General features: G+C 28.9%; 2 protein-coding genes across 2 annotated transcripts; both read right to left on the bottom strand.

Moving 5' to 3' along the window:
- Nucleotides 1-222: 222 nt before the first annotated feature.
- LOC100790358 (UDP-glycosyltransferase 73C3) lies at nt 223-2436 on the bottom strand. The gene has a single exon (XM_003535174.5). The coding sequence runs from the start codon at nt 2102-2104 to the stop codon at nt 644-646; it is 1461 nt and encodes a 486-aa protein (XP_003535222.1). The 5' UTR covers nt 2105-2436; the 3' UTR covers nt 223-643.
- A 9695-nt stretch (nt 2437-12131) lies between these two features.
- Nucleotides 12132-14553, bottom strand: LOC100794050 (thaumatin-like protein 1). The gene is made up of 2 exons (XM_003536972.5): nt 14422-14553; nt 12132-12917 (listed from the first exon to the last, which is right to left on the bottom strand). Exons 1-2 carry the CDS (start codon nt 14474-14476, stop codon nt 12250-12252), a joined length of 723 nt encoding a protein of 240 aa, XP_003537020.1. The 5' UTR covers nt 14477-14553; the 3' UTR covers nt 12132-12249.
- Nucleotides 14554-14772: the final 219 nt, after the last annotated feature.

Here is a 14772-nt window from a genome sequence, read left to right as displayed (position 1 = left end):
AATTGTTAGTTTAGTATAGGTCCTTGATTTTTGTTTTATTTGTAATAAATGTGTACTCCTTGTGTTTGAGGCTTAAAGCTTAAGTATAGAGTAGTTGCTTTCAAGAATAGTGTTGCTATGGAAATTTCCTTTAAATTTCGCGGCAACGTCAAACCAAAATCCTACCCAATGTTTTGAAATCCATCATACTGCGCCTTTAGAATTCGAAGAATGGTACAATGATTTTAATGGGTCCCACCACTGGGTTATACTGTATTAAATATCCAATAAATATACATAAATAATGGAATCACGTCTTAGACAGAAATGTTACATAACAATACTACAAATAATCACATACTACTATGCTACGAATAATCACTGATCTGTTTTTTTTTTCTTGGGGGTGTTAAAATAAATAAATAGTTACTGATGCAAACAACTTCATTGGTATGTAGATGATTTGAGGAAACTACACGCTAAAAACTATAGTTTTTGTTGGCCAGGGGCACTCTGTATATGCTAAATAAATTCTCTGCAGCACCATGATCTAGTGGAATGGAATATACTACTTGATTCAATGGTGTTGAAAAAAATCTAGGCAAGTAATGGAACATACAATGAGTACCAATCTGATTCCACCAAGTGAGAAAGAAAGAACATTTTAAGTATCTCTCTTGTTTTGTTGCATGACATCTTGGATAAGGAGTGTGACATTGGAGTGAGAAGATCCACCTTTTTCAACAGCTCTCTTAGCCATCTCTGCAAGTCCATTAACCCTTTCCCTCATTTCTTCACTATCCCTACTCTCATCCATCAACTCATTAATAGCTCTCCCAACATCTTCTTTCTTCACCAAAAGACCATTCTCATCTTCCTCACCCCACTCCACAGGAACCTCCACCCCAACCTTCACTCCAACTCTTAGTATTTGCACAACAAGTTTCTCATTGAAAAACTGGTCTCCAAATAGAGGCCATGTAATCAAAGGCACACCAGCACATACAGCTTCCAAAGTTGAGTTCCAACCACAGTGTGTCAAAAACCCTCCAATCGAAGGGTGTGAAAGAATCAGTACCTGAGGAGCCCAACCATGAATCACAAGGCTTCGATCTTTGGTCCTTTCCTCAAACCCCTCTTCCTTAATCCACTTCTCCAATTCCCCCAATTGATTCCCTTCCCTAATGACCCAAATGAAGGGTCTTTTTGAGGCTTCCAAGGCCAAACCAAGCTCTATTAACTGAAGTGATGTTATGTTACACATGCTTCCAAGGCACACATAGATCACACCCTTTGGTTTCTGCGAATCAAGCCACTTCAAGCAAAAATGCTCATCAATTGAAGCCTTGTTCCCTCTCTCAGCCTTGTCTAGTTCATCCTTGTTGCTGAGTGAAACAGGACCAATGCACCAAACTCTTCCATTTCTTGCTTTTTTGTAACCCTTGGCATATTCTGGCTCCAACTCTTCAAATGAATTCATCACCACCCCAAATGAAACCCCTTCAGCAGCACCGGTTTTGGCATAAAACTCCTTCCACTCTTCACTAGAATTGTGTGCTGGAGTCTGTGCTATGGTAAACTCAACCTTGTCGGGCAGACCGGGCAGAGCAAAGTACTCTGTCTCCGAGGTAATCGTTGACCGAACTTTGTGGACTCCTATGTTGTACAAACAAAAGAGACTGAAGCAACTCTGTCCCAGGAATGAAAACCTAGGAATATTGAATTTTCTAGCAATGTTTGCTGTGTAATGCAGAGTCATGTCGGAAATTATGCAGCTTGGTGGAGGGTTTAACTCTTCAAAGAGTTTTTCAACTTGCTCCTTCAGGGTGTTGCTGTTTGCAGCGTTGAAGAAATCCAAGCCTGTGCCAAGTGAAGGTAACATGTCGAGATTCTCACACCCTTCTGGCAACCCTGCTTCTTGGTATGGGAATTGAACTTCGAGTAATCGGATTTGGGAATTAGAAAAAGTTGATGTGAAGCGTGATGCGTTTTGGTGGGTTGTGACCACTGTGACAGTAACACCGTTCTGTGCCAGAATTTTTGCTATGTCCATCATGGGGATCATGTGGCCCTGGGACATCAGAGGAAACAGAACAAAGTTGAGGTTGCGTGTTTGGGAACTCATGTTGTTGGAGATGGGTTTGCTGCTATGAATGAATTCAGCGTTTATCAGTGAGTGAATGGTAAGATGCAATTGTAGCTTAAATAAATAAGAAGCACCAAGCGATATAAAGTATTGTTGGTGATTATACCCATCAATTAGGGTTACATGTACAGTGAGAGAAAGAGACAGAACAGACAGAAACGATGGGTATTATCAATGTGTCGCAACCTCACAATGGTAGAGTGTCACACATGATTTACTCATTTTAGATGAGCTGATATTCATGGATTGGGCGGTGCAGAAATAATATTGTATTCTCTAACTAATTCTCTTACAAATTTACCTACTTCTTAAGAATATATTGACTTAATTATTAATTTAATTTTTTAAATTATTTAAAAAAAATTAATTTATTTTTTAAAAGATTCAATTTAATCTTTAAATTTTTTAAAAAAATATTAAATATTTTAAAATTTCAAGGATGAAATTGATAATTAAGTCAAGTATAATATATATATTAAGAAAGTATTAAGCAAAACATGATAGATATATTTAATGGATAATAAGATGTAATTAGAAAAGAATCGATAAATATTATTAAAGTGTTTAATATATGAGTATTTTTATGATGACAAATACTATCAATTCAGTACTCTAAAATTACTGGTAAAAGGGTCGGTAAAAAGAAAAAGCAAAACAGAAAAAGTATTTATTAGAATGCCAAAAATACCCTCATGCTTGATTTTTGATATTATTTTTATGTTAAATTATAATTTAAACCCCTATAATTTTAAATTCATACTTTTAGTTTCAATGAAGACATTTAGTCTTCTTATTTCTTAAAATGAATAATTTTAATAATTTTGTCAGTTGATCGTTCAAAATCAAAGATTGATTTTGGTAGCGATATATTGATGCTGGCATAGAACCTACATATAACTTACATGGAAAAAAAATGAAGTGAAAAATAAAAAATATTTCAATAGAAAATGAACTCATAATCTTTTATTCATAGAAAAATACATTTAAGAAACTTGTTTTGTTTAATTAATTACATTAACTTCTATGTATTATTGACCAAGAGTTATTAATTTTTTTTCTTCAAATTATCTAAATTTTAAAATTTAAAATAATTAATATATAAATATTTTTATTTTATTTTATATCATTTTATATATTTTTATTTTTAATAGTTTACATATTTTTATTTCTATTTTACTATTTTATAATTAAATTTCATAAATGTAAATTACTTACATATTTTTTTATAAATTAATTTTAATATTTTTACTCTAATTGACGTAAAATTATTCATAAACAATATAATAAAACACTTATTTTATTTAATTAACTGCATTAACATCATTTTCTATGTATAGCTAGTAAAAAATTATTAATGTTTTTAAAAAATTATCAAAATTTATAAATTAAAAAATATTTTATATAAATATTTTTTTATTTTACATAAATAATTAAAGTAAAAAAATATTTATATTAAAATCAATTTACAAAAAATATAAATAATTTACATATTAATTTATAAAATTTAATTATAAATTGATAGAATAAAAATAAAATACGTAAAATATTCAAAATAAAAATATATAAAATAATATAAAATAAAATTTAAAATATTTATATATTAAATATTTTTTAATTTATAATTTTTTTATAATTTAAAAATAAATTAATAAATCTTGACTAATGATATGTAGAAGATAATATTAACATAATTAACTAAATTAAGCATGTCTTGTTTTAGTTTATTATTTTGTTTATAAATAAAGAATCATAAATTTAATTTTTATCAAGATATTTTTTATTCTATTTTTTTTACATAATCGTTCTATCAACTACATAAACTCTACATCAACATCAATTTTGAACAATTTACTTATGAAAAAGCTAAAATTATTTATTTTAGAAGATAGAATAACTAATGTCTTGATTTAGAAATTAAAAAACTAAAATTTACAATTTAGTCTATTTATTTTTTAATTCTTTAATCAGTATTTACCGGTTATGAAATATCTTTTTATGATAACCTCATAAAGTATATATAAATCTGTATAAAAAATTTCAAAGTCATTTTAAAGAAATTTACATACTAAAAACTTACAGTGGAAAAAAAAAATCATTAATGAAAAATTTATATGATTGAAAGACTTTCTTGAACACATTAAAAAGAAGACAAATGTCGAAGCAAACTTATGTAGGAACGTAGAAGGGAAGCAAAGAATAAAGGATTGATACCAAGTGTGTATGTTAAGAATAAGAAACACTTAAAATTTATTAATAAAGTATTAAGGAAATACCATTGGAATAGATAACGAATAAAATTATTGCCTATAGTAATTAAATTAAATATTATGTAAACTTTATAGAAAAAAAAAAAAGTATTCCGCGTAACTTGTCTGTGAGTGTGACTGCTTTTTGCAAACACATCATTCCAGGGTTTGGACAAAGTATGCACGCTCCTTCACTTTTGTCAATAAAAAAGAAGATCTTAAAACAATTGGAATAAAATGACAAAACTACCCGTGCACAAAAAACTCCATCTTCTGAGACTTTTTATATATAATTTTTTTTTAGCAAAAGAAAAACATGTAAAGGCATCACTGTACCAAAGATAATCTCAAACAAATTGACACTAATATACAGCATGCCAATAATATATTTGAAAAGAGGAAAAACAAATACAAGGAAACGCACACAGGGACATAAACCAAACCGGCATTTGTATATATCAAATTGTCTCTGACATTTATGTTTTTTTTTCCCTTCTTGTATGAAAATTATCCTTGGTTGTTAGGATTAATCAAATGCATGTTACAATTTTATAATCCTTCTGGATCATACTGAAAGGTAAAGAAATGAAAGATTCCTTGAAGACTGAAGGACCAGTTCACCAAGGTCACCTAACCTCTGTAGCTGTGGACAATATACATATTTTATTTGCGTCACGAACTTTCCGTTGTCAACATCATTTTCCCTTGGTAAACTTTATGAAGATGGGGATAGCGAGAATTTAGTAATTTGCGGTTGAAGATATGATGCTCTGCCCCTTTTGCTACCAAATGCAATATATATATATATATATATATATATATATATATATATATATATATATATATATATATATATATATATATATATATATATATATTAAGTTACAATGAATGATAAGTTGAGAAAAAATAGTTTTAAATTAAATTGGTGTAATTAAATATTATTAACTTAACTTTTTTAGATATCATAAATCAATTTTTTTTAGATCAAAGGGAGTAATTATTATATGTCTTGTATTCAGTGTGTTATCCAAATTGGTCTGATCATCAATCTAATCGAAGTACTGGATAAGTAAGTCAGAGGTTAAACCAATAAATTATTAATTGATTTAGAGAATAATATAACTAACAAAATATAATTAATTCATATTTTATACTTTAAATAAAATATATAATTTCTTAAATAGTACATAAACATTATTTTTGTCATCCAATAACTAATAATGCATGGTCTGACAATTTTAGAAAGAGAAAATAATGTTCTACTCGGTCTTTCAAATCCGTTCGGGTCGCAGGTTTTCAATAAAACCGGCCGGTTGCACTTTGGTCCAATAACTGATCCAGCCGATTTTCACAACATTGCTTGTATCACATAGAAAGTGTTTTTATGAATAGGAATAGAGAAACAGTTGAGCCCAATAAGTGGAGTGCCTAATCACACTTGTTTACAATGACTAATACATTATAATTTGGATTTTGATCAGTTGATGTTTTTTTACATTTTTTTCTATGAAATTAAAATTAAAATGTGTAAAACTGGTAAATTTTTTGTGGATTTTATTATTTATTTATTTACTAATTTATTATTAAAATTATATATTTAAATGATTAAAAAAAGAAAAAAATCCAACCCCTTTAAAAGAGTTTTGGATCCGTCCCTACTAGTAATTAAAGTCTCATATTCGAGTTCTATGATTAAAAAAAGTTGAGAGGAGAAACCCCGTGAGAGATTATTAATTTCTCAAGAAAAGATTACTCCCTTCATAACTTTTATAAGAGAAAAAACCATTTTTTTTTGTTCTGAAATGTAAGCAAAGCTTAATTACTTTTTTCTTATTTAATAAAAATATGTTTAAAATGCCCTTCATTTAATAGGGAGTTGTGCTTAATATCAAGTTTCAGTGAGAAATAATTTTAAAAAATAATTATTTTTAATTAAAAATAACACAATTTAATAAAGTAAACTAATTTTGGTAGGATGTCTCTAGTCCAACTTTTTTTTAGCATAATTTCTCCTTATAAGTAAAAGCTAAACCAAACACTCACTATTAGAAAATATGTTTTCTACATCGGTTATTTATGACTTTCAACATCGATTTTTGAAAAAACAAATGTTGAAAGTACCGACGTTGATAGTATTAACGTTAACATCAATTTTTGAAAAATCGATGTTAAGGTAAAATTATCAACATCGGTTATATAAATAACCGATGTTGCTAATATGAATTACACCCAAAAAATGTATATTAATGTTGAAAGTTAACATTGGTTTTTACAAAAAACCGATATTAACAAATGTGTTAATGTTGACCGTTAACATCGGTTTTTTCAAAAAAATCGATGTTAACGAATGTGTTACTATTGACCTTTAACATCGATTTTTCTGTAAAAAATCGATGTTAACGAATGTGATACTATTGACAGTTAACATCGATTTTTTCAAAGAGAGTACCCTTTTTTCTCACACAAGTCAAAGAGAGAGTATCCCTTTTTCTCGGATCTTTTGAAGACGTACGAAACCCCTTTTTCTTTCTCGGAACCTTTTCCCACTTTCTCAATTATAAGAAGCCACAAATCAAACAAAAATAAGTGTGAAATATTATGAAAAAATTACACGAGAAACTTTGGTAGCTTAATTTATTGATTAAAAATGCTCTAATGAGTGCAGATCTGTTCCTATATATAAAAATAAAGTGATCTTAACTAACTAACTCGGCGTCACAGTTCACAAATACTACTATAAATTTGGGTAGCTAAAAACTTGGGGTTTTGTACTGTAAGAAGCGATTGATAGAAGGAATGAATGTTTTTCTTTTCTTTTCTTTCCACAACTCTCAATTTAAACTTACACTTTTGATTCATTTATGAGATTTCAAAGAATAAAATAAAATTTGAAATTTTTTATTATTGATTTTAAGATTTTATTAAACACGACTTTCACTTTAATTATGATTTTTTTCGAGGCACCAGATTCCTCTAAACTGAAAAGGGGCAAATTATATAATATTTATAGCTATTTTTTCATTAATAATTTTTTGAAATATTTTTAAATTTAGAGCAGTTGAATTGTTCATGACAGTGACAAAAACAATAGCACTAGAAAACTTAATTATTGATTGACGTCGAATAAACTAAAACCGAACCAAATTCAAACCCCTCCAAAAGCTAGAGTTGAATTTTCTAACCTCTCCAAAACGTAAAGTTGAATTTACTGTAACACAATTCTATCCCCTCCAAATAGTAGAGTTATTCATCACTCTGTCTATATCTATATATACCTTTAACTTCAAACGTAGTATGCAATACTAATATCTAGCAGCATCAAGGCATTGCAACGAACTGATCAAATGGCACAGAGTGTGCAAATTCCGAGAAAAATAAGACTATAATTCGGGAACTATTCTCGTATGCTGTCAAAGATTCAAAAATAAATACCACTCATATTCAATTATACTTATGATATCCAATTTTCTTATACAAATTGGCTTAACCCAATTCGTAATCTTGTTAATCTTTTCTTTAAAAATCGTAATCTTGATAATCTAAGTGATAAATATTTACATTAAAAAATAAAATAGATTATTCAGATGAATATTTATTTTTTGTTGATATAAAAAATATTACTACTGTATACAATTGTTGTATAAACACTTGTCAAAAACACAATTTATTGTCTTTCACAATTCACTAAATTACATGAGAGTTACTCTCTTTATTTGAAGAATCTCAATTACTACATAGTACGAACAATTCTATGATTTTAATATTAAATTTATTAGAAAGAGTACTTTACTACTATACTAATTAAATAGAAATAATAGTAACACTTTGTACTTTTTTAGAGATGGCATGTTTGGTAATCGGCAATTTTTTAATTTGGGAGTGAGAGATGTTGCTTATTTAATTATTATAATTTTTTTATTTTTATAATAATTAAATAAAAATATATTAATAATAAATTTTAATTTTTATACGATATAATTAATTTTACCAACATTTTCTATAAAAATTCTATAAAAGTTAAACTTTATTATTAAAAACAGTTTTTTTTTCAAATTAACTAACATCAAATAATTTATATAAATGTGTGTTATATTTAAATGATAATCATGAAATAATAAAATTAAAATTATGAAATTCATTTTAAAAATTTAGTTTAATTTTTAAATGCTTACCTTTTGAATTTATAATTTTTTATTAATTATTATATTTTTTTAATTAAAATATAATTAATAACGCAATTTATGGTTTTTTTAAAATATATAAATAATTAAAAAAAAGTTTATATTAACATCGATTTTTCCAAAAAACCGATTTTAACATATCATATGTTAACATTGGTTTTTCAAAAACCGATGTTAACAACATTAGTTAACATCAGTTTTTGAAAAACCGATGTTAACGTGTATGCATTAACATCGGTTTTTTGGAAAACCGATGTTAACATCATTAGTTAATATCGGTTTTTCAAAAATCGATGTTAACATCATTAGTTAACATCGGTTTTTTTTTTTGTAAAATCGATGTTAAGAATAATACTTTATTTACAAATATGTCATCGCTTTTAACTTAACATCGGTTTTGTTCAAAATCGATGTTAATAAGCCGATGTTAAAACTGTTTTTTGTAATAGTGACTTTTTAAAGTAAAATAAATGTAAGGTATCCAAACAACTTTAACTTATTTTTAAAGCTCTTTTTTTTTTTTAAAAAAAAAAAATAAAACTTTAGCTTAAAAGTAACTTAAAAGTTCAAAAGAAGCTGGGCCAAAGGCACCCTTAATAGGTATGAAATAAGTTTTTTTTTTTCTTATAAAAGAGAACAAAGAGATTACTTATAATTAGTGTGAAAGAGAAAAAAAATTATCCCAAAATAATTATCATTTTAGTTCTTTAATATAATATTAATTATTTTTTTCACTTTTATCATTTATAATAATAATGACAAACAATAAAATTTATAAATAAATTAATAATGATATAAGATTAAATTTGTAAAATTATCACTCTTTTTCATCTATTTATTGTATTTTTTTAATTTGTGTAAAACAACCTAAAACTATTATTTTGAGAAAAAGAAAGTAATAAAATTAATAGATACTTCCTAGTTTTCACTAATAACAGAGTGATTCAAACAAGGGTAGTCTCTCCACATAACAAACATACTTAATAGAATAATAAAAATAATAATATTCTCTTCACCTCCAATTATAAGATTATTTTTAGAAATTTATTTGTCTCTTTTTATAAGAACATTTTCTAATTTATAGATTCATTAATTATTTTTTTTTCCTACATACTCTAACTTAATTATTCTTTCTTCAAATATTAATAAAAATACAATTAAATGGATAGAGATATAAAAAAACACTACAAAAGATATGCATTTACCACAAATTGTATTTTCGACAGTTAGCAATGACCGTCACAACTATGGGAGCTAGTAATAATTTCTGGCAATTTCTTGTAGAACACAGGTAAATTTGTTAGAAATTTTGTAATAGTTTTAAACTGTGTACATTTTTGCATTTTTTTAAAAAAATTCAATCATCAAATTTTTGAATCTCTAATATTTATTTATTATCTTTAATTTTTTCCTCTATTTGCCACATTTTGTTTTGGTGTGCACATATTACCCTACCAGCTGAAAACTAATTCATTTCACAGTTTCATTAAAAAAGATACAATCTCTTAAAACAAAGATTTTTTCCTTTTATAATAACAATAACCACAATATGTAAAACAACTTCATCTTTATAGAGTTAAAAGAAAAAGAAAGTAAATCCATGTCAGTCTCTACATATTCAATTGATTTCCCATCTTCGGTGAAGCCTCTTTACAAACATTGAATTTTAAGGAGTGAGCAACTAGTACAACGGTCACAACATGGAATTTGAGGGTATGATTTTCACACTGGATTAATTCTCAGCAGGAAAGATAGACCTTCAGGTCCTTCTCTAAGATTTAACAGTAGTTCTATGTCTAACAAATGTCTGCATATGCTCTTGCTTCAGTTGCCTAGTCACTAGGAATGAATCATTGGTTTTTCAGAAAGTTCTCAAGATCATCTTATCTTTCCATTCTTCTTCTCATATTCTTGTTTCAATTCTTCTAAACGATAGGATATCTGATGCTAACCATAATGCAGATGTAAAATTATATCTGACTTGAATAAATATTATATAGTCTAGTAACATCATAGCCATGCATTATTGTAGTGGCCATCATGTAGTGTGTAACCAATTAGTTTTTTTTATTAGTATAGAATAAACAAAATTATAAAGGGACATGGAAACAAACCTGAAACAACTTATAAATATTCAATTAATATATGAATCAAAGGCTTAACGTCGGATCTCCCTGCAGAAAGCTGAAAAAATATGCATCATGGTGTCAGCCAAGAAGGTAAAAAGAGTAGGGACACTGCCAAATTAAAAAACCAAGTCCAACTATCTTGGCATGGAAACTGCCAGATTAAAAGGGTATATAGGCCATGCTCTATATTTGAGCTGCATGTTCAAGATAATAAATGTTTAATCCCTAGTCCAACTATTTGACAAAGGTAAGAGAGCAGCTACAATGATCAATGTAAAAAAATGTTTGGCCCGTTGCCCAGTAAAACCATTTTTGCTCAGACTGTGCAAAAAACTATATGGAGACACATTTTCTACTCACAGATTTAATGCAGTTAGATATCTTGGAATAAGACCAACTCTTAGAGAATGTATCAGTAATATAGTTATCACTTGATTAATCACATAAATAAATACGAGATTTAAAAGTAACAGATTATGTAACATTCAATTTTGAAAGTAACTTTGAGTTTGACAAATAAAATGTATGTGGAAGTTATGAAGTGAAGGAGAATGTGCATCCTGCTCCAATTCATATCATTCATAGTCCATAACAAGGAGTTAGAGAAAGGAAGAGGACCTAGATAGAATAAGCGAGTGGTAACAATGTATCTAGATTTATTGCATCCTCGGGGAAGTTTTTCAAAGCATGTATGAGTTTTTCAAAAGGTAGTTTAATCTGATAAACAATAAAAACCACAAACAGAGAGCATAAATTTGCTTTAGTTTATAATACAGAGGCAACCCTGTCTGCAGTCAAAATACAGTAATATTATCATTATCATCAAAGAGTATATAATATTAACAAGAAACATGCAATTAGAGCGAAAATAATGTAACCCTGTGTTACATGTCTCCACCAACCACACGCAACCTCAAACACTATCAACATGATTGGGATCGACAACGAAAACAAAATCCCCAATCCCCAATCCCCAATCCAAAAACCAAAACATCAAAAATGGCAAAGAAAAAGAAAAGATAACTAACCAAAATGAGATCAAAGAATGTGGCTTGCCCTTAAGATCCTTCAACATCTTTGAGACTCTAGAATGAAAAAATGGAAGATGAGAGAAGAAAGTGCGAAGTGAAGAGACAAAAATGAATGGGAAAGAATGAACTGAAAGCTTTGAGAGCCTAATTGGAAAATCATATGCACAAAACTATGTGAATTTCGCTCACGTTTAGATCCGCACGGTCTTGCAATTCGTCATGCTTTTCCTTCGGTGGCTTTGGCTTCTCCATCTGTGCAATTGGTGGATTCTCCGCTCTCTGGCGGTGGCCGCGCTATTTTCGCCGGAGCCTCTTCTTTCGTTTCATCTTATTCTTCAGGTTTATTCTCATCTTCTGTAATTATATTTTTTGTAAGAGATGTAAATAAGTTGAAATGATAATACAATTTTCTTCCATTTTTGCTTTATTATGGATTCCTCACTGATAAGTATCTAATGGCTGCATTACAAATACACTTTGAATCCTCAGCCACGAACATTATGACAATGAAAATGCAACAAACGTTTCCACAATCTAAAGGGCAGGACAAAAGGTTATATCATAACTATCAGCCCCTTTACACTGATAAATCGGAGGTTGATTGTCCCCAGGGTAAGTATGAGCAAACGGACAAAGCCCTTTGTACTTCACGGAAATCTCATCCGGTTGGCAACCATTGCCATTGCAACAATATTTAGGGTCCTTATACCCATCACAAGGACTATTACATCCCACATATTGGTCATTCTTGTTCCCAGCAATCAAATCCAAAGGGCACACACTAGAAAGCTCTTTGTTGCAATCCACCATAGGGCATGGCCCTGAACCGTCCACGAGGGTTCCACCATTTGGTTTGATTCGAACCAACATGTTTTGGCCATGCTTCAAGCTCACTTCGTAGGACACAATAGGGTTGTTCACAACGAAGTTTAATTGGGTTATTGGGAATGAGGGGTTGAGGCCTGCACACTCCATGATCCCGTTGCCACAGTCGCCGGTTTCGCACGAGAAGTAGTTCGATGCGTTGGTGGAGCAACCGGTTCGAACCCAGATGGAGCCGCTGTAGTGGTCGTCCATGTTGAATATCTCGTAGGTGTCGCGGGGAAGGTCTGGCTCCAAGTCTCCGATGCTAGGGTTTGAGGCGCGCCACAGGGTGTCCGAGCATAAGTTCTCGAAAGTGAAAGTCACGTCAGATTGCACTCCTGAAAAAAAAAAAAGAGAGGTAAAAGTGACATTATATCATATTGAAAGTTAAGGTAGGAACTGATAAATAATCTTATTCTTAAATATGTTAGAAAAATTGATTCCTTAAATAAATTTTAAGATTGATGAATTAGTCAATACCCGAGTTCATCCAAAAAAGGTCTCTCAATCCCTTAAATAAAAACATAGTATGTGATGTGAAGCTATATATATATATGTTAGTTCTGCAAACATTTTTTAATCATAATCATTTCACAATTCTTAGTTCAGTGAATCGTCTCAGCGTAGCTATTTATAAGAAAATGAAGAAATAGCATCAAATTCATCAATTTGGTCGGATGCAATGGACTTGGAGGATCTCTACAGCTGATTCATTTTCTAAGCATGTGTATTTAAATTATGAACTGACCTCAATGCTTCATGTTTGTGAGATGGATGAAAATGTTAGATGAAAAATTAGAGCAGGGTCCTGTGAACAATGTTTAACTGACCAATTTTTTTTTGTTTCTTCTTTGTTTAAAAGGGAGAAGTTTGCTCAAATGTATTTGTTGAAAAGTTTTTTATTAAACAATTAGTACTTTAATTTTTATAAAAGAACAGGAAAATATTTTTTTTAAAAATAAATTGAAAGAGTTTTTATAAAAAAGTTAGTTCTTCTTCTCTTCTCTCTCCTAGGTTTAACACAACCTTAAGAAAGTTTAATTGATTTTTAAATCTATTTTTTTAAAAAAACTTAATTATCTCAATTCATTTTTAACGACCAACTAATCTTTTATGTTAACCCATATGTGAATATCCCAAAGATAATGAGAAAGATATGTTACATCATATGAAAAACAAGTGGATCGATTCTCTACAATTGTTTTTGTGAATACATGAAATCGTGACCACAAAAATAGTTGTTAATTATATATTAAATAACAATAGGAAATATAACAAAAAATTAATAACGTGTTTGATTTAGCGTAAGTTAATGAAAATCACATCCAACTTCCACGTTAAAGCCAAAGCTAATTATTTTGTATTGCTTTAGATTTTCACATTCTGAATCCACATTTTAAAGGGTTGAATGTAAATCCTAACACCCACTAAAGGGTTACTTTTAAACTGCAAGGAATATGTTTTCTTCTTGAACTGGAATGCAATTTTTTTATAAAAAAAACATAAGACGAAATAAAAAAAAAGTGGATAAAAAGAATAATTCTACTAAAAATAGTCGATCATATTTATTTAATAAAAATTATTCATAACTATTGAATTATCAACATAAGTAACATGGTTACAAAAAAAATCATAAGAGAACCCAAATTCCTTGTAATCAGGAAATACACTTGATTCATCCGCTCGGTCAATAAGAATCATTGGAAAAGATTGAACGACTAATATATCATCTCATAAATTCGACTATACAAACCTTCTAATCTTTATATCCAAAAAAAATCCATATTCATGAATGCAGTAAATCCATGAAATCCATTTTCAAAAGAGGGGATTATTCGTTACCTGCACATAGCAGCAGCATGGGAAGAAAAAGATTCAGAGAGACGTTCTTTGCCATGGAAAACTACCTTCAACTTCAAATTAGATACGGTAGAAATTTGGGAAGAGAAAAGATTTATAGAGGAAGACTGAAACAAAGAAAGAGAAACGAAAAAAAAAGAAGAGAAAGTGAATCTTAAGTAATCTCAATTTTTTTATTTTAAATTATAATAAGTTAAAAATCACACTTTTAAATATCAGCATGTTTAAGTATATAAATATTTACTAAAATTGGAGTATATTTTTTAATTATGGTTTCAAATATAAGAAAAAAACACGTTTTTTCTTGCCTTAAATGTAAAAAATTATAACTAA

Source organism: Glycine max, chromosome 10 (assembly GCF_000004515.6).
Source record: "Glycine max cultivar Williams 82 chromosome 10, Glycine_max_v4.0, whole genome shotgun sequence".
Classification (NCBI taxonomy): domain Eukaryota; kingdom Viridiplantae; phylum Streptophyta; class Magnoliopsida; order Fabales; family Fabaceae; genus Glycine; species Glycine max.
This window is presented reverse-complemented; position numbering and strand designations above follow the sequence as displayed.

Coding starts and splice junctions, on each gene's coding strand:
- LOC100790358 (XM_003535174.5), bottom strand. CDS start 2,104: ATGAGTTCCCAAACACGCAACCTCAACTTTGTTCTGTTTCCTCTGATG.
- LOC100794050 (XM_003536972.5), bottom strand. CDS start 14,476: ATGGCAAAGAACGTCTCTCTGAATCTTTTTCTTCCCATGCTGCTGCTA. Junction 12,918..14,421: donor CATGCTGCTGCTATGTGCAG/GTAACGAATAAT, acceptor TTTTTTTTTCAG/GAGTGCAATCTGACGTGACT.